Source organism: Brassica napus, chromosome C4 (assembly GCF_020379485.1).
Source record: "Brassica napus cultivar Da-Ae chromosome C4, Da-Ae, whole genome shotgun sequence".
NCBI lineage: Eukaryota > Viridiplantae > Streptophyta > Magnoliopsida > Brassicales > Brassicaceae > Brassica > Brassica napus.
The window spans coordinates 58,000,095-58,023,196 of record NC_063447.1 but is presented as its reverse complement, the minus strand read 5'-3'; the positions used below and the strand labels follow the sequence as shown (position 1 = coordinate 58,023,196).

General features: G+C 35.3%; 2 protein-coding genes and 1 pseudogene across 2 annotated transcripts; 1 reads left to right on the top strand and 2 right to left on the bottom strand.

Moving 5' to 3' along the window:
- The first annotated feature begins 7,131 nt into the window (after positions 1-7,131).
- On the top strand, positions 7,132-9,189 carry LOC106392340 (protein SMAX1-LIKE 3). Its single transcript, XM_048755046.1, has 3 exons — positions 7,132-7,956; positions 8,024-8,138; positions 8,219-9,189. Exons 1-3 carry the CDS (start codon positions 7,394-7,396, stop codon positions 9,029-9,031), a joined length of 1,491 nt encoding a protein of 496 aa, XP_048611003.1. The 5' UTR covers positions 7,132-7,393; the 3' UTR covers positions 9,032-9,189.
- Positions 9,190-11,580: 2,391 nt separating this feature from the next.
- Positions 11,581-12,457, bottom strand: LOC106391757 (NDR1/HIN1-like protein 10). Its single transcript, XM_013832457.3, has one exon. It carries the CDS (start codon positions 12,433-12,435, stop codon positions 11,752-11,754), a length of 684 nt encoding a protein of 227 aa, XP_013687911.1. The 5' UTR covers positions 12,436-12,457; the 3' UTR covers positions 11,581-11,751.
- A 6,643-nt stretch (positions 12,458-19,100) lies between these two features.
- On the bottom strand, positions 19,101-21,471 carry LOC106394059 (annotated as a pseudogene).
- Between the last annotated feature and the right edge of the window lie 1,631 nt (positions 21,472-23,102).

Below are 23,102 nucleotides of genomic sequence, written 5' to 3'. Positions count from 1 at the left end.
AGAAACCCTTCTCTCGGTACTGTTGCTGAAGCACAACATTGCTGGTGTGGAATGTGGAGAATGTTTTCTCCAACATATCAGCATCAGTAATAGTCTCACCACAAAGTTTCAACTTTGAGACTATTTTGAACAAAGCCGAGTTATATTCTTCCACAGACTTATAGTCTTGGATTCTCAGGTTTCTCCAATCATAAAGGGCTTTTGGCAATATCACAGTTTTCTGATGATTAAATCTGGTTTTCAACTCTGTCCAAAGTTCCAGAGGATTCTCAATTGTGAGATACTGGTCCTTGAGACTTTCAGCAAGGTGATGGCGAATGACAACAAGTGCCTTGTAATTATCCTTGTCTGATGGCTCAGTGCCTTCAGTGATAGTATCACCAAGGTTTCTGGACCTTAAGAGGATTTTGGTATCAAGCTCCCATTGGAGGTAATTATCTCCGGAGAGATTGAGGGAAGCATATTCAAGGTTGTTGATTTTCGACATCTGAATCAAATATCCATAAAGGAGTAAGGATTCATAATATAATTCAGGATTTGAATTTATATGCCAAGGAGTTTGATGATTTATAATAATGATGGTTTATTATGCATTTTATTTTCAGAAAATATTTTATATGCATTAAGATAAAATTTTTGTCAATCAATATGGATGGATTAAAATGCATCATGGACAAGACAAATAACTTTTATAATGTTCAAGATATTTGTAAACCAAAGTAGATTTTCAAAATCGGTTAAAACTTGGTTTATAAATTTTGAATAAAGCAAATGTACTAAATTTTAAATGGAAACCGATTTTGTCTAACTATATGCAAACAGTGTGAATCATTTAGATGCAAACAACATGAACCACTTCAGACGCACTAGTATCATCATTGCTAAAGCTATGCGAACATGTATGTTTGGTTTCAATTATGTGATACCTATGTCCAGTTTTAACAATATGATAGTTGGATGCATGCAAAGGTCAGTTCATGGATGATTCAAGTTCGATCTAATGATTTACTAAATGATACTATCAGGTATGCAAATGATCAGTTCATAATTTAATCATAGAATCAGGTTCAAGGATGAAACTAGATCAAGTTTTATTTTAACTAGCAAACTTATGTGATCAAAATTCAGTATGATATAAAATCTGTTCATGGTTGGTTTAATTAACAATATGATCAAATGATTTCAACCAGATTTTATTCTACCTTATGACATATCAATTTTAAAACAAGACTATGGCTTATAAAACTTTTAGAAATAATTTTCAGTCAAAGATATGCACTTAATAAATTCAAACAAGCATTTATAAAATCGATTATGCATTTATAAAAATCATAAAAGGTTTTTAAAACTTTGATAGTTACAAAATAAATATTAATAGTCAAGGATATGCAATGAATGATTTTAATTTCGATTTTATTGATGGGTTGACTGATTTTAGGAGATCTGGCCGAAAATGGCACAGCAAGGGATTGATGGAATTTTGTTTTGGCCAGATTATACACTTATGTTTATCACATCTGGTAAAATGGCCAAACAAAAGGATTGAATCATAAGGTTTAAGCTTTCTCTAATAATTTTATGATTCATAAGTTTTTATTAACAAGATTCATGTAGATCTTTAGGTATTTTGATAAGTTTATAATTTTTAGAGAAACATAGAACCTTTAGAGAATTTTAAGTTTTATGGATTCAAGATACTTTTAGAATCAAGTTTCATATGGATCATATGGATCATAGAAACAAGATCAATATTTTAAATCCATAGATTGTTTATAAGTTATGGATTCATATAGATCCTAGATTTGTTTCAGATATAATGGTGTTCTTTAGATTTCAAGGTTTTGATTTGTTTACCTTTTTCACCACAAGAATCTGAGAGGACCACCGTGAGAGTTGGCCGGAATTTGAGAGAGAGAGGAGTTTTCCGGCGGAGAGAGAGAGCTGGCCTGGTGGAGCGGAGGCTGAGCGCCGGTGGAGCAAAGGCTGAGCACCGGAGGAGCTGGCCGGAAAGGGGATCGCCGGCTGAGAGAGATTTCTCAGGTGGAGAGCACAATCGTGCTGATAACGTGTTAGAAATATGAGAGAAGTGTTGTTGTGAAAGTTGTGTCTTTCTCATTAGCTCTCACTATCAATATATAGTGGAGGTTCCAAGGGTTTACAACAAAGGAGAGTATCTACACATTTATTACATATTGACCACAAATATCTAGACTTGGTCAAAGCTCATAAATGCTCCGGTTGAATGAGTCTTCATCTTGACTAGTCTTGGACGGATGAGACGAACCGGAGACGGGTGTAGACGGACCGGATAGTCTGGACGGATGTAAACCTCCTTGATGGTTAATGGCAATCCACATATCCATATCATGGATTTATAACATAATGGAAATATTGGCACTATTAATTAACTCAAAATCGGGACAAATAAAATAAAATAAAAGAAAGAAGCTCTCAATTGGATTCCCCTATGTTTAAACTTCAGACCATCGGTTAAGTTATATATAACAAGTTGATCACACATATTTATACACAATGCACATACTGGAAAAAGTATATGAAATAGACTAATTCTCGATATCCAAATAGTAAATCTATATATCATGATCCTGAACCAGCTTCGACAAATCAATCTCTTACACTATTCACAATTGAGATTCGAAAACTCGTGTATTAAAATTAGTATTGCCAAAGGATTTGGTCAGATCTAATACTTTTGATATTCTGCCTATCTCAGTAGATCTAATAGAAATAGCTGGCACATTTACTTTACAATTTGTTCATATAAGATAGCAAACATTTGATATTCAAAGTTCAAACCAAGCAATCTATGATTTGTTTGAAGTTCTGAAAGAAAAGAAAAAACAAATACAAGAAAAAAACTACGTCAGAAATATAAATAGCCCATTTGTTATATTTCAAATGGATATTGGCACTGATACTTAGATTAGAAAACCCATTTATTTTAAGTTAGGCAGAGTCCAGCTCTAGAGTTCCAGCCCGGCCCGGATGGAATCCGATTACGTTCTTTTTTTTTTTGAGAAAAAAAAATCCTGGACAAGAGTTTGAGCCCTATGAGAAAGAAAACGGTCGTCGGTCTCTAACGATAGTAGGAGTTTTCGCTTCAGCATTTTCTGCGGCGATTCCTCAAGTCACAGATTACGTTTCTTTGCTCTTAAATTTAGAAGAGTGTCATGTCAAAATTAGGACAACTTTTCTCCATTCATCCTTTAATTATATTTTTATATCTTTATTTTAAAAAGTTGGGTCGTCTAATGGAGAATTATTTCATAAACTATTCTTTTTGTTCTTCTGTGGTTTCACTTTTATGAAATATATGTGCTTTACTTTGATAGAAAGAATTTCTTAGGGGGTTTTCTCAATACAAACTTTCCTGCATTCCCATGTAATTCCTGGACAAGAGTTTGATTTGAAAGCAACCACTCGGAAATGTCATGCACAAACACACAAACTTATTTAGAGATTTGGAACCAGTTTCAGCTTAACATGGGACAAGCAAAAACTTTGCAAGTTGTAGTAGACTAGTAGTTTTACCAAGATTTCAGGTTCTTGCCATGTTATTGTGGGGGTTTCTAATTTTCTACATAACACTTGTTCAAACTATGACAGCTATATTAACAAAATATTTAGCAAGTCGATTCGACCGATTCGAAAAAAGGGTCGATTTTATCAATTTTAAAATTATTTAGTATATTGTTGACTGGTGCTCTGAGTTAGTGATTTAGTCGAAAGTGTTAGTTTTGTTGTGTTCCTAGTTCGATGCTTTACGCCATGCCATCAGATATTAATAATGATTGGCCCTGGATTTAAAAAAAAATAAGACCTAACCCAAACTCTTTCCAAGTTTCCACTTAATAAAAAAAAAAATTCGTAAATGATCTAGAATCATCTGCGAGCTGGCCTGTTTAAAGCATCCGCATCTAACTGTCATATACTTTTATTTTAAAGGATTGGTCTCTGCAAGTGTTTTTCCTTTTGTGATAGAGGATGAATGCTTTTGATAGGGAAACAAAGTTGATCGGTTGGATTAAAGGCTAAAAGGGGTTTGCGATTGGGTGTGCCCGAAGTAACCATCTCGATTCCTTTTCTTTTCTTTTTCAAAACGCTTTTGCCTTCATGTATTTTTGTCTCTCTTTGTATGGCCTTTTGGTCTAAGCTCATAAACTACACTTGGTATTTACCCTTTAGACTCTAAACTGTCCTCTTTGGTCCTACATGTCCTCGGTAACGTTACTGAAGCATGAATTTGTGCACCTTTTCAATATACCAAGATGATTTGAACCTTTGTTAACATTAGAAGGAGAGAAAATATATAGGCTAAGTTTTATTTTAATCTTAATCTCTTAAAACTTAAAGTTAATTCTTGAAAATTTGTTTTTATTAATCAATAAAAATCTTTACATCAAACTAATGTAAAAAAAACACTAATGTAAAATGAAAATATGAATATCTAATTAATAAAACAAAAATAAAGCAATCATAAACTATACAACAAAAGAAGACAACATAATGTAAAAGGAAAATTGAATACCTAATTCATAAAACTACCAAAACTCTTTAGCTGATTTACCCTAACCATGGTCGTGTATCACAAGACTGGATGTTTTCGCCTTGGCTTGGAGTAATATCATGAAACCTGGAAATTTAAAGACTTTATTTTGATAGGTTTCTTTCTTCTTGATCATAATAGTATAATTCACATCTTTGCTTGTCCTCGATAATAATTGTTGGATCATGTCCATCTTCCTTTGTTGTTTTTCTTCTTCTTTTAACTAAATTTTGAGTAATGACCCTTTATTTTTGTAATAGGAGCCAGAGGCAGTTAGTGTAAGAGATTTTGTTGATTGATGAGTGGCCTTTGGAAGAAGTATTCAAATTTATAATAAGTAAAGGCTGAAAATATGATTGGGGAATGAAAGGAAGATCTCTTGTACATTCCTTCAGAAATTAATAATTACATTTACCATTTCATTAATTTAACCTTTGAGGACTATATATATATAAGATTCTCTTATCATATTGTATAAATGTTGTTGAAGATTCCTAGGTAAGGTAAATGGTGGTGCTCTTCTTTTCTCTTCTTTCTATGCAGTGGCATGCTTCATGAAAGAGAGAGACCTATTCATCAAAGTTGAAGTGTAATAGGATAATGCCAGTTACTGTAACGTGTTTTCATAGATCCATCTTGGATTTTATGCAGCATTCCCTGAATAGCAAATGGATTTTGTACCCTTTGCTAGATTTGAGATTCAGCTGTTCACTATCTAACATTGAGTGAAATAATGTATCATCAAGTTAAGGTTAGTATATCCTTGCCTTGTGGCATATTGGTTTATGCATACATTTTTGGTCTTTCTTAATAGTAAACACCTTTGTTTCTTATTCTTCTTCTTCTTTGTTTCTCTCGATTTTAAAAGAAAGATATATTGAAAAAGCTACACACTTTTCTGAAAGTAATGAAAGGAAAAGATAATGATATTTAATACATTTATTATATGAATTTATATGCCTATGATGGGTCCGTTGCTAAATTTAAAGAAGATACAAAGACCAAAATAGTGATTCTAAGCGAGACCCTTTTGGGTTACACTTACAGAACCTGAAGGGTTAAAACAGCTTCATCAGTTATGATTCTTGATTATATTATGGAACATAGTTCATCCCCCATATATTATTTGTGAAACATTACAACTTCTTTTTGTAGCCACATGTCATCACTATGATGATTCTTAGAATTATTAGAGAAATAGGTTGGTCCATCTAATTATATAATAAGCTTTTTATTAAACTAACCATAAATTTATTATTAATGTCATTTATTATTTCCTTAAATAAAGATTACGAAATTGTCTAATGTGGGTAAAGTATATATGACAATTAATGATTTTAAATAATAAAGATCTGATAAAAAAATGTATCTTCTATCAAATTTGTTTAATTTAAAACTATTAAAATAATTTTAAAAAAACACAATAACCATATTATAAAAATTTAGATTTTTCTGTATATTTTATATTTTGAATTTTAAAAAATGACTATAAATTACTAAAACTGTTAAAAGTCTCACATTCAAATTTTACGATCCATGGTTTAAAATTTTTGTTATGAAAAAATACAAATGATTACAAAATCATATAAGTAAAAGTCTAATTTAATTAATCATTAAGATTTAAAATATATATATATATATATATATATATATCATTCTAAACTAAACTATAAACCATATTGAATAAATAAATATTTTAGTTTCAAAATTTACTTTGAATAATTTTTTTTGATAAAAGTTTTGAACTAACATTGATAAATTTTGTTAAATTATCAATTACTAAAATTATTAATCCCACAATGAAAATTTTGTTATCAGTAATTTAAAGTTTTTGCTATTAAAAATACACATGATAAAAAAAACATATGAGTAGAAAGCATCATTTAAAAAAAAAAAAAAAATAGACATTAATATTAAAAATATACTATGTATGTTAATATCATTTAAATTTAATTACATATCCTATCAATTTTTTTAAAAAATAATGTTTGGATTAATAAAATTGATTTATACGTTCGCACCAATTTAATTATATATATAATAGTTACTGACTTTTAATTATTCAATATATATTTATTATTTCATAATATGTAAGAACATATAATACATAAAATAATTTATATATATAATGTTTATCCCGCGCAAGACGCGGTTCTTAATCTAGTGTTAATGTTATTCTAGAAACTGTGTACCAATAATTTCCGTTTTCTTTATTTATCTTGCAGCTATTTTGGTCGCTTACACGCTTGTGACATGGGTTAGCTTTTACTTGATTGGGTTAAGACCAGGTGTGACTGTTGTCTTAAAAAGGTATAAAGACATGGCTATTAGTTGGTGCAAGGTGATTTATAATTGGAGGTGTTATCTTTGAATATATATATATATATATATATATATATATATATATGTGTGTAAATGATATGCATCTTTAATTAGGTCTTTTAAATATAGAAAACAAATGATAAACTTTGCATAAAAGAGAGGTACCCACTTATCAAGCAGTACCCATGATACATTTTTAAAATGTAAATGTGAAATTTGAGATAGAAAAACACTATTAGGGGGGAAAGCTGAATTGCCTTTGGCTTTTGATACTGATTTGTCACCACATGCATTCCACTTCGCACTACAAAAATCCACTTTGGACCATTAAATTCTTGCCTCTACTACAAAGAAAAGCATACACATTCCTCATACTCCCCATATAATTTCACCTCTCACTTCCTTCCATAGACTTACATAAACATCTTTTGGTAAGTTCCTTTGTTTTTTTTTTTGTTATCCAAAGAAAAAAAATATCAAGACAAGACTGTGTGTATATTGAGTATGAGAAGTGGAGGGTGTAGTGTCCAGCAATCCCTCACGCATGAGGCTGCAAATATGGTGAAACAAGCCATGGCCCTGGCTAGACGGCGGGGGCATGCTCAGGTCACGCCTCTCCATGTGGCTAGCACCATGCTCTCTGCTTCCACAGGTTTACTCAGAACAGCTTGCCTCCAATCCAACACTCATCCTCTTCAATGCAGAGCGCTTGAGCTCTGTTTCAACGTCTCTCTCAACCGCCTCCCAACTTCCACAGGGAGTCCTATGTTGGTCCCTTGTATATCTAACGCTCTCGTTGCAGCTTTCAAGCGTGCACAGGCTCACCTGCGGCGTGGCTCCCTCGAGAACCAGCAACAACCAATCTTAGCCGTCAAGATTGACCCTGAGCAGCTTGTAATCTCCATTCTTGATGATCCTGGTGTCAGCAGAGTGATGAGAGAGGCTGGTTTCTCAAGTCCCCACGTGAAGAGCAAGGTGGAGCAATCCGTGTCTTTGATGTTCTCCTCCAAGAAACCTAAACTAACTTCTGCAGTAAGGAACAAAGATGAGAGGAGGGAGACCTTCAGGTAACGTCTCTTCTTGTGAAACTACGTAGGTTTGGTCATCTTAATCACTATACTTTGTTTCAAATAGTGAGATCGAAAACGGGACCGTTCTAGAATGCTCAATGAAGACAAGCAGTACAGTGACCACTGCTCTCCCAGCGTGGCTTCAGAAGTACAAGAACGAGAACCAAAGTGACAGAACTGTGAGTTTTGACCTAACCCTTCTCATTAGAGATACTAGTTCTTGATGTCCTAAGATTTGGTGTTGTTTTGCATTTGTCAGGATTTAGATAACTCAATCTCTGATTCAGTATACAAAAGACCATCTGAGAAAACTCTAGACCTTTCTTCTCTGTCTCCTTCCTCTTCTTCCAATACTTATGCTCATACAAGAGAGGTGGAGTATCCCTCAAGGTTTAATGAGTTGAATGATGAAAACCTAAGAACTCTATGTGATGCCTTGAGAAGCAAGGCACAAAAGCAGAAGGATGTGATCCCTGATATCTCAAAAGCTATCTTAAGTTGTAGGTCAAGATCAGCACCTAGGAAGCTTAGCAACGAGAACCGAAAAGAAGAAACATGGTTACTTTTCCAAGGTGTGGATGTTGAGGCTAAAGAGAAGATAGGTAGAGAGTTGGCAGAGCTTGTGTTTGGGTCTCAGAACAGTTTTGTCTCAATTAACTTGAGAGACAAGAAAAGGAGGAGAGATGAAGATAGCTTGAGCTACACTCAGAGATTGTTTGAAGCTGTGTCTTGTGATCCACACAGAGTGTTCTTCCTGGAAGATATAGGGGAAGCTGACTATTTATGTCAGATGGGTTTCAAGAAAGCCATTGAGAGAGGAAGAGTCCAAAGTGAAAATGGTGAAGATGCTTTGCTTAGAGACGCCATAGTGATCTTGTGCTGTGTAAGATTTATCTCGAGATCAAGAAGTTGTTCACCTCCAGAAGAAGAGAGAAAGATGAGGAGTTCTTGTATATCTCTCGATCTAAACCTCTCTCTCCATCATGATGGTGATGATGGACATTGCAGTGATCATATTGGATTACTTGACGCTGTAGATGCACACATTCTTTTCAGCAGGTCGGCAATATGATCATTCATAGACATGATCTTGCTACATATGGTCAGGGTCATGTGTTACTTCTCCTTGCGACATTTTTCTGGCTCAATCGTGTAGTTAGGATGCTTAGGAACTTTGTACAGGGGGTATGTTAACAAAGTTAATCCAAATCATAATTTAATTTCTCTTTAGATATCCAACTTATTAGTCTAAACCTTTGAATTGATGGTACTAAATACTAAAATTAGTAAAAAAAAAATCCTCTAGACTATATTTGCGAAGTAATTTTGCCACATGTCATCTTTACAATCAATTTCACAAAACAAATATGACATGGCTACTGAAATTGATGACATGGCTTCCGAAAAAATATGACATGGATAATTTTATTTAATGTTGATTTATATTTTTGGCAAACTTATTAGAATATGGTAATAATTCATATATTACATTTAATATTGATATTTTTTTTTGGTAAACTTTTTTTAAATATGGTAATAGCTCATACATCATCTATAAAATAAATATATTCATATATAACATTTCAAATTTTGAAATATTATTACTTTTGTATAATTATACAATTTGTATTACCAAAGCTTTCAAAAATTACTACAATTTTTTTTAAAAAAAATTAAATATCTAATTGTAAGATCATTAGTTTCTTATATATCTAAAAAATTTATAAATATTGTTTAGGCTAAATTTTTGATAATTATATAATTTTATATCATTTTTATTAGTTTTATACAAATTGATTTAATATATATCAAATATATATTAAATATTAGTAAGAAAATAGTAAAATCTATAATATTTATTATTTTTAAATATAAGTTAGATTTAAAAAATTTCTTACTGCACATAGTGCATGAAAACACCTAGTTCATAAAAAAAAGAGTAAAATTTATTTACATTCGATTGTAATTACCAATTTACCATTTATTACTCCATTTTAGTTTTATCAACAAAGAAAAGGCCTCAAGATAGAACAAAAGAATGACCATGTGCCAATGTCAATATATTTGACATAGCAAATGGTATCATAATCCTGTTTTAGCTCATTTACGTCCTATTAATTTTTTATATTATCCGACAGATATATAGTAAAGTCCTCGAATATCAACTTTATACTTCCACCGCCGGAAAAGAAAATGGTTGATAAGTATGACGGTATATATTCAATATCTGGCTTTTCTAATTGCTCTCAAATTATAGTATAAAAATGATCCATGACTTAAGAGATGCACAAAGGGGAAGTTAATATTTCTAAGGAACAAATAAAAATGAAGTAGACTAGACCAAAGAAAATCAAAGGATCACTACTTTTTCACATGTTTCGAATAATATTCGACTTGCATAAACAAATAGCTAGGCAAGCAAAAAGGAAATTGTTTACTTCCTTTGCTTCCTCACTTTAGAAAGGTATGGGACTAGGCTGAGTAAGATATAATTCTTTTAAGAAAAATAATTAAAAGTAAAAGGTTAGCCCATGAAAAGAAGGGTTAAGTAGGAAACAAGAGGTATCATATGCTTTAGAATATATAAAACATAAATTAAGTGTACTAAAACATTATGGCCAAAGAAGGGGGCTACTAAAACATTATGGCCAAAGAAGGGGGCTTTGTCGTATATGGAATAATCTCATAACGGATACTGAGGTCGTCGTGACAATATCGAAAATGTGTATTCTATAATATTCATCAACAGTAAGACACTAAGACCACTTTATATAAACGTAAAAGCATACAATTTGAAATTAGTAGTGGCAGGCTCATAGTTTCCTCTGAAAGCCAAGACAGCTTTGATTGATGTTTAAGAATTCAACAAACTTCATCAATGTTTCGAGGGATTGTTGATTTTGTCAAACCCATTATTGTAAGTTGTTTCGGCTATTGGTTAAAAAAAAGGGTCCATTCTGGAAAATCATTTTTAACAAGGGTCCAAAAAAACAAAACTAATGTGTAAGTACTTTTAAAAGGGTTTAAATATTTATTTAATTTTTCCCCTATTGAGCTCTGTTTATATTAGGTCAGGGGTGCGGTGGAACCGTGGAAGTTGACGCGTTTATTTGAAGTTTGACAGAAATTTTTATGCAATTTTACTCCAGCTTACGAAAGATAACAACTAACCACAGAACTAGAACTTCCGGATAGTTCTACTGGGCGATCAATACCTTTAAATGCAAAAAAAAGCTAACACTTGCTCATGGCCCCCGCCCATAAGATCTTCGTTACTGACAAACGACTGAATAAAGAAATAATTTGTCAATAATTCAAAGAATTTCTTAATTAGTCTACTAATGGTAGATAAGCTAAAACAATACCGTTACGTTTTTCTCAAATTGTACAAAAATGTCAAGTAATCTCCGGTTTGAAATGTGGAGCAAACCAATCGCGGGCCGCCACGATTCAGTGGGGCCCGCGAACAGTGTAAGAAACTCACTAAAATCGGTTCTTAATTAGTAGTTTTTGTAAACGATCCTTAAGGGTTTTGTGGGGGCCCACGCACTAAGAAACCCACTAAGGATCCCGGATAATCATGCTCTTAGTAGCCGACGCTATTTGAAAAATGTATATTAATAAACTACATAAAATAATGTTTTATTTATATATAACAATGAACACGGGAAGATGAGTACATATGTATACAAAAAGGCTCTGTAGAAAATAAGTCGTAATGTTGCATAGAAAAAAAATAATAATAAACGAACCAATACGTATGGTGGAATGGAACATGATGAAACCAAAGACTTAAAAATCGAAGTCGCACTTGAGAGGGAGAACGGTAGCGGAGGTTGTAGTTCCGTTGAACGTACTTAAAGGAAGCCTTATATCATCGCAGTTAACCTTAGGCTTAGTCCTCCGAGACTTCAAGTCCCCAAGCTTAAACCTAACCCTAAGCCTAAATTTGATCTCAATATTGTAAACCCCGGAGATTCTCTCCTCGTTGTAAGTCCGTAACTCTCCGGCGTTAAAGATAACAAGGTTTTGGCCTTGGAACATTGGTCTGAGAACGGTCGTGTTCTTGTGTCCTTGATAGAAAGGAGGTAACGTGGTGGAACTAAACCGCTTTCCATCGTAGTAGGCATGAGCGTCGATCCTGTCGTAGTAGACTCCGATTCTCTTGTTAGGGTTGCGGACAGGAACTGTGAGGGCTAGGTTATACCTTAAAATGTTGTCCGGGGAAGTGTGTTCAAAGCGCGTAAGAGACGCTTCGGTCACGTGAAACTTGATGGCGCGAGGACGGACTATGAGCCAGAAGATAAGAGCAGCTATGCCAAGGATGACAATAATGGCTATGATGACTTTGACAACGAAGCTGAGGAGGCAGCAGCCACAACCGCGGCTGTGCCCGGGTCGGCGGAAGTAGCCTTTGGGAGCCGGTGGTGGGACTGATGGACCGTAGAAGGCACCGTTGAGAGGTTGTTCAGCCATGTTTCAGGTTGTGGAGGTTAGAATTAATGGATATACGACTAATGCAAGTCCTCTTTATATACTCGTTTTCATATGCGTTGGTCAAATTAAGGTATTGTCACGTCACGCGGTGAGTTTGATGAATATTTGACCAAAGAATATTATGCAATTGTAGGCTTGTGCTCAATAACTTCCAATAAAGAGTATTTCGTGAAAGATATTTTTTATCACAGAAAAACATATGTTATGACTTTTTGATCTCTCGTCGTACGTACATTGGTTCTCATGTAACATAATTGATATATAAAGTGTTCTAGAACTTATGGGAGCTTGTGACGATTATGTTATTACAAAATTAAAGTATTTGAAATTGTGATAAATTCTGAAAACTATCTTTGACGGATTCTAATAAAAGTGGTAACAACAAAAGTCTAACATGTCTAGAAAGTAATTAAACTTACGGTTTAGGCCGAAGTGCAGACCTCACCAGTCGATCTAATGTGGACCCAAGTTGGGATTTCAAAGCACCCACAAAAATCTTTGTAATATACAAACCTAGATCGGGATTCTGCTGAACAAATGATTTGTATCCACTGGAGTTAACGATTTCTTCCATGTGTGATACGACAAAGAATGTCGCCAACCCTTCAAATGGTTGTCTGAAAGGATCGTGGACATCTCAAGAATGTTGAGAATGTTGCTCACACTCGTAGTCGATATAAGATGGTCTCTGCAAAGCTCTTGGAGATATGGTATTTCATATTTGTCAGCAGCAAGATAGAGCGCTCGAGTGTGTTAGCTTGTGGGACTCAAAATCCCGCTATAAAAGAATTCGAGGAGAGCCTTGAGTTCCTCATAACTCATGTCAGGAATAGTGATTGATTTCTCTACTGAATTTTTGCATTCATCAGAGTCGAACATGTAGCTAAACACTACTTCACTGCCTGTGGGACTCCACGCTTTCTTGCCTCCACGCGTCCGCAGGAGGAACAATCTTACGGCGTGCAGACTCCACCGCTTTGGCACCTATGATCTGGTGCATGCATTGAGTGAAATGGATTGGGTTCCTCCTTCCACGCAACGCCGGTTTGGCTTTGATCACGTGGTGGAGAACACACTTCGTGCACTAGCGGCTCTCCCCACTGCGCCTCCATCTGTGTCTGTCTCTTCCCTTTTGCCTAACGATGTTCTATCTTCGTGTGCAATATTTGTTCATCTTGTTACTAACTCTTTACGATGTGGTGCTATATTCATATCTTGTATCGCAAGGGTAATCTTTTCTTTTAGTGTTTGATAAGTTGATGAAAACTAAAAATATAAAATAAATTAACTAATCATAATTAAGCTGAATTTTAAACGATTCAAATATAACAAAATTCTAACCAAAACAAGCGTTGTCAACAATATAACGATTTTTTTAAAATGACATGAGAATCCAATTTAATAGAAACAAACATATATAATAGTATCACATGTTTTTTTTTTGGTTAAGAAAAATATTACTTGCAATAATTTTGTTTTGGGAGTGGTATTCTAATCTTTTTAGTGGCAAGTACATATTTTCATATGCTTTGTTTTAATTTTTTGAACATAATAATAATTGGTGTTCTTTTAAAAATCTTAAAAAACCAATATTATTATTTCATCATCTCGTTATTTTAAAATTGGATATTTTTTTAGTTACAGAAATTCTCGTTTCCGTCCCCATTAGTTTTAATTTTTAATAATTAGATGTCTTTATGGATGAAACTCTGCATAAACATGGATGAGGTCACTATTAATTTAAGCATTTTCTGACCCTAAACACATTTAAAATCGACCAACCGAAAATGATTTAAACATTAAAATCAAAAGATTTAAACATTAAAATCAAAAGATATAAAATATCGCTTGTTGCAAATAGCACATGCCCCTCCAACAACAAAACAAAGAGCGGATTCGACAGAGGAGCTGTCATCTCCATTGAAGTCTTTGAATCTTCCCTTCTCCGATGATAACTTCTTTCTCTACTTGGTAAACAACAACAACAACATTTCCAATTATCTCCATTGATAAGATTCCTTTAAAGCTTGGTACTCTCTAATTAAATTAAATCATCTGTGAAAATTAAATCTGTAAAAGCCGGAAAACCGGACCGATGTAAACGATATAATAAAAGCGAAGTTAAGGTAATAGACGAATATATAAAAACGAATACGAGGATGATAAGAAACCGTATTCGCAAATAGACATGGAGGCGAGATATGATCTCTTTCCTTAACTCAAAATATTCGCTCCGTTAGTGAGACGGGACTGTACGAATATAGAGTCCCAGGATACAACCATGGCAGACGAATCACGCCTCACTCGTGATCGCCCTATCGAACTATAAACTCTACGAAACACTCTTGCAATATAGACTTACGCAGAGGGATTTTTTGCTGTTGGATTTCGATCAGGAAAAAAAAATTCTCAAATGAAGGAAGAGGAGAGACGATATTTTAAAGAGCCGGAGAAGACCCACTTCCCGCAACAGCTGCTGCACGTGGGCGAGAATCTCGCGGAGATCGAGGGAAGTTGAGTTCCAAAACTTCTTCCTCAAGACTCTCTCTTGTCTCGTTTTAAATCGAGAGGATAACATGCATGACGTTTTTTATTTTTTAGACAAACTACTTGTCGTTTTAAATAAAATTGTATGCTGTTTTTTCCCGAAATAACTGGCAAAACGTTGAGCTTAACTTGGTCCAAAAAGAATAGTTCTTATCGGGCCAAAGGCCCTCCACCCAAGTCCAAGCCCAAGCCCAAGCCCAAGCCCAAGCCCAAGCCCAAGCCCACGCCGAGCCGAGCCGAGCCGAGCCGAGCCGGACGGCGGCGGCGGCGCGCGCGTGGGGAGCTCTCTCTTCCTCTGAGCTGTTTAACCTCTCATGTCATGAAGACATATATCTACTCCTCAAAATCAACTCTCTCAACCAATGTGGGATGTTGTTAACTTCATTTCATTAAAGCCAACAAAGCTTTTTGAAAGAACCCATAGGCCCATTTCATTTTCACATTTTGCCATATATTATTTGAGCCATTAGGCTTAATAATTAGGTCCAACAATCCCCCACATGAATAGAAATGACTTTTCTAAAACATATGCAGACTAAATGCAGACTCGATAGACTCTAAAGAAAAACTATACTTATTCTAATCATGATTAGACTAGACAGACTTATCGAGAGTGTTTGCGAAAAATTCATTGTGTTTGAGTTGGTGGCATTTTTAAGCCTTGAACCACTCATAGTTAATATCTGTCGGGTTTACTTTACCAGAAGGTGAACATGATGTCTTGAACCAACCGGTGTTTTATGTAAACCGAGACAACATGCATAACGCAGCTTCATTTTCTCGTAGAACTTAGTTCTCTATTGTGTTCATTGTGGCCCTGAACTATTCCTGGTTTTCATGAGTGAACTTAGAGAATATAGCCTTGCATTCATTCTCCTAGAAACGGCCCCATTTCACACTCATTAGGTGATTGACCATGAAAAGTATTGAGTAATACCCTGATTAGAAGCTATGGAATCATTAAAAGCTTATGCTTATCCTTCACACATTTGTTAGCACTTTTATCATCTTAGGAGCTGGGAATAGACTACTTTGTCTCAAGTGCTTTGGTTAGATTCTGTTTGATTTTGTTTTCCCTTTGAACCTACGTCTTGGGATCTCCAGTCATGATAGGTAGGGTTGCCATCAAGCATCCTCATTCGTTATAGGCTTTAAACCCATTCCTTTTGATGATTTAGCAACAACATCTCGCGGCAAACCTTTAGTAAATGGATCCGCTAGGTTGTCAGCCGATTTGATGTAGTCTATTGTGATTACACCAGTTGAGATAAGTTGTCTAATGGTTTTATGTCGTCTTCTGATGTGACGAGATTTTCCATTGTAGAGATTATTCTGAGCCCGAGCTATTACTGATTGACTATCACAATGTATGCGTATAGCTGGCACAGGTTTCTCCCACATAGGAATATCTTCCAAAAAATTTCTAAGCCATTCAGCTTCTTCTGCTGCTTTGTCTAATGCTATGAACTCAGATTCCATGGTAGATCTGGCTAACACTGTTTGTTTGGTAGATTTCCATGATATTGCTGCTCCTCCTAGTGTAAAGACATATCCACTCGTGGATTTTGAGTTTTTAGAATCTGATATCCAGTTAGCATCACTGTATCCTTCTAAAACTGCTGGTTCTTTACCATAGTGAAGCCCAAAATCTTTGGTGTAGCGCAAGTAATTGAGTACCCTCGTTATAGCTTTCCAGTGTGTATGACCTGGATTACTTGTATATCGACTAAGTACGTTTACTGCATGCGCCAGATCCGGTCTAGTACAATTGGTCAAGTACATGAGACTTCCGATCACACGTGCATACTCGTTTTGTGAATCCGCTTCACCTGAATTCTTTGTCAAGTGCATTTGGGGATCTAACGGAGTTTTCGCCGTACTATTAGAGTAATTTTTAAATCTCTCTAATATTGTTTGAGCATAATGAGATTGGGTTAAGATAATTCCGTTTGAATTTCTTGTGACTTTAACCCCGAGAATTACATCTACTAATCCCAAGTCTTTCATCTCAAATGTCCCTTTGAGCATGTTCTTTGTTTGATTGATAATGTCTTTATTGCTTCCAATAATGAGCATATCATCTACATATAGACATAGCAAAACATACGCATTTTTGATAGTTTTGTAGTATATGCATTTGTCACATTCATTAATTTTGAAACCATTTGACATCATTGTATTGTCAAATTTTTCGTGCCATTGTTTAGGAGCTTGTTTAAGCCCATAAAGTGACTTTACAAGTCGACATACTTTGTCTTTCTGTCCGGGAATGACAAAACCTTCAGGTTGTTTCATGTAAATTTCCTCTTCTAAATCACCATTTAGAAAAACAGTTTTTACATCCATTTGATGGATTTCTAGGTCTCTTAAGGCTGCGATTGCTATCATCAGTCTTATTGATGTTATTCTCGTCACTGGAGAATATGTATCAAAATAGTCAAGGCCTTCCTTTTGTCGGAATCCTTGAACTACAAGCCTAGACTTGTATTTTCCACCAGGTTTTCGTGTCATTATCCATTTATTCTCTAATGCTTTGCAGCCAGGTGGTAAATCCGTTATGTAATAAGTATAATTTTGCATGATCGAATCAAATTCACTCCTGACCGCTTCATTCCAGAATGGAGCTTCTGGTGAAGCCATGGCTTCTGCCAAAGTTTTTGGAACATTTTCTACTAAAAATGCCATTAGGAAATCTTCTCCAAAAGATTTTTCTTTCCGAGCTCTTTTGCTCCTTCGAGGTTCATCTTTTTCTTCATTTTCTGAAATATCATTTATAGAAATCTCGACGTTTGTCTCAGTTTCTGAGTTTTTGTCATTGTCTCTTTCTTCTCGAGTTCGTTTTGAACCTTGTTTTTCCTTATATGGAAAAATATTTTCAAAGAAAGATGCATTTCTTGATTCCATGACTGTATTTTCATGAATGTCTGATATTTCAGATTTATGTACCAGAAATCGATAAGCATTACTGTTATGTGCATATCCGATGAAGATGCAATCCACTGTTTTAGGTCCAATAGTGACCTTCTTTGGTGGCGGTACTGCAACTTTTGCCAGGCACCCCCACACTTTGAGGTATTTATACGAAGGTAAATTACCTTTCCATAATTCATATGGAGTTTTGCCAGTTACTTTGTGTGGAATTTTGTTGAGGATATAATTAGTGGTAAGCAATGCTTCCCCCCACATGTTCTAGGGTAACCCAGATTCCTGCAACATTGCATTCATCATCTCTTTTAGAGTTCGATTTTTGCGTTCAGCAACTCCATTAGATTCTGGTGAGTAAGGAGCTGTAGTTTGATGGATTATTCCATATTCTTTACAGAATGCATTGAATGGACCATCATACTCGCCTCCTATGTCGCTTCTAACTACTTTAATAGTTGTTTTAAGCTGATTTTCGACCTCGAGTTTAAATTCTTTAAATTTTTCTAAGGTTTCGTCTTTGCTATGTAGTAAATATACATAACAATATTTTGTACAGTCATCTATGAAGGTCACAAAGTACTTTTTACCACCTCTAGTTTGTAAGTATTTTAAATCACATAAATCTGTGTGAATTAAATCTAGAGGTTTATTAGTCCTTTCAACACGAGGTGATGGCGTTTTCGTGAGCTTAGCCTGTACGCATACTTCACATTTTTGTTTACTTGTTTTGCATTTAGGAATTAGATTTAAATTCATTAATCTTTGTATAGATTTGTAGTTTACATGACCTAATCTTTCATGCCATATATTAAAAGACTCAACCAAATAAGCAACTGGCTCTTTCTTATTCATTGAAACTTTTGAAGCTACAACTTTCGGAGGGACTGTCATTACATTCAACTTGACAAGTCCACCCTTAACATACCCTCTTCCCAAATACATCCCATTTTTCCTAATCACGAGCTTGTCCGCCTCAAAATTTGTGGCGAATCCATTCTTGCTGAGCAAGGTTCCCGAGACCAGGTTCTTTCTCATGTCAGGCACATGCTTAACATTCGTCAGAGTGACCTCATGTCCAGATCTCATCTTCAAAATCACATTGCCGCGTCCTTCAATCTTGGAGACTGCAGTGTTTCCCATCTTGAGCTTCTCCTCAGTCATGCTTTTCTGATAGGTGCTGAACATCGCCCTATCGGTGCAAATGTGGGTGGTTGCACCAGTGTCATACCACCATTCCTTGGGGTTGTTGCTTTCAACCATGTTGGCTTCAGTCACCACAGCAACGAGATCCTCCTCTGTGAGATTTGCCTGAGCCTTCTCATCCTTGATCTTTTTGCGACACTCAACAGTCTTGTGCCCCACTTTGTGGCAGTAGTGACATTTCCCCCTGAACTTATCCACATTCGCATTCGCATTGATTTCAATGCCTTTGTTCTTGAAGTTTTTTCCAGAAGCCTTCAGGGCTGCAGCAGTTTTGGAAGGCTTGGCAGGAGAATGGGCGTGTGCCTTTCCTTTGCCTTTGTGCTCAGCCATGTTGACACTGTGCTCCTTAGCAGTGACCTTGTCAGCAATTCGGTTTCTGGATTCCATCTGAAGCCTCATGATGAGCTCTTCGAGCCCCATCTTCTTCTTCTTGTGCTTCAAATAGTTCTTGAAATCCGCATAGCTTGGAGGAAGCTTTTCAATGAAGCTGAGAGTTGTGAATGTCTCGCAGATGGACATTCCTTCAGCAGCGATTTCATGGCAAATGAGCTGAAGCGCTTCCACCTGATCCATGATGGGTTTTGAATCCACCATTTTGAAGTCGTGGAACTTTGAGACCACATACTTCTGGCAGCCAGCGTCCTCACCTCTGTACTTCTTGTCCAGTGATCTCCATAGCTCTTTCGCCGTGGGTATCTCACAGTAGACACGGTACAATGGGTCAATGAGACGATCCAAAATGTAACCTTTACGATCTTGAACACTTCTTGAATCGCGTTCATGGTTTGAGCCGGAGGAATCCACCCGATTGCGCTGTAAATATCCTTTTGAAAGAGGTTTTGACTGAAGAAAGCAATGTCGAGGAGGAACCAGGTTGATGTAGTGCCGAGCAAATGAAGCCCATGACGCTTCATAAATTCCTTGGGAAACAAGGAAAACTCTTTGGTCTCCACTTCCTGCTTTTCTGTCTCTATCTGCACTTGCAGAACCCTAGACATGTCTGAAGCAGCTTGCTTTACATCTTTAGCAACCAAAGCTGTGTATCTCGCGGTTTCCGGCATCTTGGACCGTGAGTAATACGTCATTGCGGCAGGGATAGCACCAACCATCAAGATTATACGTCATACAAAATCTGCTTGAGATACCGTGGATCTCAAGGCATCATCCGCATAGGCCGGCGCAGGGAACTTAGCTTCAAAAACAGATGAAATAATTATAGCAAAGATACCACCAGCCATGATTCCAAACCCTTGCATCGCGAAAACCGCAGCAATAAACGCTCCACGAGTCTTCTTGTTAGCGTATTCAGACATGATCGTTGCGGATAAAGGATAGTCACCACCGATCCCAAACCCTAGCCAAAACCTAAAAAAACATAGCGTGGACATCACGGCTTTTGGCTCGTGCCCGAAAGAGAGACCGGAGGCTACGGAGCAAATGACCATGACCATCAACGTCATACCATAAACTTTCTTCCTCCCGAGCTTATCACCAAGCCACCCAAAAAAGAGCTGACCGACGATGGTCCCACAGAAGGCAACGCCGTTAACGGCAGCAGCAACGTTAGGAGGGAGAGTGCCAGGCTACGGAGAGCCTTCCAAGTGAGATGCAAAAGAGATCGTAAGCGTCGGTGAAGAATCCCATTCCGGCAATTATAATCGCTGTAAAATGGTACCATTGCGTCTTTGCCACATCAAGTGCATTCAACACTTGTAACTGATCACTTGCCATTCGTCTTCAGTTCTGTAGTTTCACTAAAAATTCCGTATTAGTAACTTGCTAACATTCTTGAGTGTTATAAGATTGACTTATGAATCATATAATTTTAGAAGCAAACAGAATTAAACATTTAAACTCTACTTGAATTTTATTTTATTTTCTCGTATCGTTGATCTCACACTCACTATCCATGAAGTTTGTTGACGTAATACTTAAAAGAGCATGTTGACCAAACCTGAAGAAGGAGGTAATTGGCAATTTTGGAGCCATTGATAAACTACATGAGTATACTCTACTCTTGTTACTCCCAAAGGTTGACTTGTGACATCTAAATCTGAACACGAGGATACAAAACACTAATGTGAGTGAGACTGCAAGTTGTTTGTAATTGCTCACAGATTTACTCATCAAACTAAACATTTCCTCTTATATAATTAGGACATTATATTTTTCCTGTCTATTGAAGTAACATTATTTTCGTCATTTGTTTATTTGTGAATCATTTGATTTATGCACCCAAAAAATGTCTTGTATTCATGAAGAGATAAATTCCAACAAATACGTTTTAAGAGAACTAATCCTAATTAATGATCCAAGAAAGTTGGAAAACACAATTTGATTAAAAAGTAATAGGTAATAAGAAAAACACAAGCAAATGAAGCTCAGATTGATCCATAATCACTACTCGCACCAAACCGAAACAGAAGAGGCAGAGTAAACAACATAACCAAAGAAAACGATATCGGGCTAACTAACATGATTATGCATCCATCCATAAACATGAGTCAATAGAGATACTTAATTACATGAATATACACGAACCTTCTATATACGCGTGTGGGATCTGATCTGATCTAGTGTTTAAAGTATATGTCAAAAGAGTGCAGAGACAGAGAGGATCTTTATTGCTGGGGGAAATAGAGAGAGAGGAGGGGGGGGGGAGGGGGTTGAAGCTACTAATGTACAAGGACATAAGTGCAAGCCTTCTGAAACGGTCATTTATAAGTGACTCTATTCCATTTTACTTTGTTTAGGTGCTATTAGAACTGGTTGCTTCTGTTTTACCGTAATTTATTCTTTTATTATCTAAAAAACAGCTCTTCCACTATGATAACGAGTTTTTATTTTCTTACATGTACAGATGTACTTGACCATCGATTGTTTTAATATACGGAGCTTTGAAATGCTTGGAAAACGCAAATATTTAAAATTTTGGGATCTTCTCCATTTAACACAATCACTAGATACACATCCCCTGGCATTCAGTTTATCAAACCCATTTCTGAAATAACTACTCCCTCGGTTCCTAAAAGTAGGATGTTTTACAAAATTTTGATGTTCTAATATATAAGATGTTTTCATTTTTCTACGTAACTTTTACTTTATTAAAAACTGTGTACCCAATCATATTTTAATAATTTATTTTGTAATTGGTTGAATACCATTAATTTATAGTTTTAATGACATTTTCTAGACAAAATGTAGTTTTCTTAATATGTGTGTTTCTACCTAAACATCTTATATTTAGTAACAGAGTGAGTATTGTTTAACCGTGTAGACGGAAGGCATCCTATGGGCTATGGCGAGGAGTTATTGATAGTTGTTTACAACAAGAATAGCTTTTTGTGTGTTTTGAAAAGAACAAGAATAGCTTTTTTGAGAATTAACTACTGCATAAAACTTTATACTCCCTCCGAATTTGAATATACGATGTTTAAGGTTGTGCACACATATTAAGAGAAATTAAATACTTAGTTATATCAAATAATTTTTTGTTTTACTTTTAGTTAGTTTAAAGATTTATTTGAATCCCAATAAAATTCAACCACTTATATTTTTTACATTTTATTTTAAAAACAAAATGCATTAATGAAAAGTAGAACATCATACATTTGTATACAAGGAAAAAAAACTAAAACATCATATATTCAAATCCGGAGGGAGTAATATATAATGCGTATACGCTTATATACGAGGTTGGCGGCGACAAGCGCTGATAGTTCACACACCCCCAATTTTCTTGTCTATAGACTATTACTTTTCACTTAAAGCCCAAAACTAGATTTTGATCCGCGCAATCGCACGGGTGTTTGTTTTCACTTTTTTATACATAAATTATTGTTTTTAAACATTAGTGGTATATATTTTTAACGTTAATCATATACTTAAATGTTTATATAACTATTTTAAATACAATAATTTTATAATTTACATGTTATAATTAATCAATTGTTTAAAACCGTATGTATTTT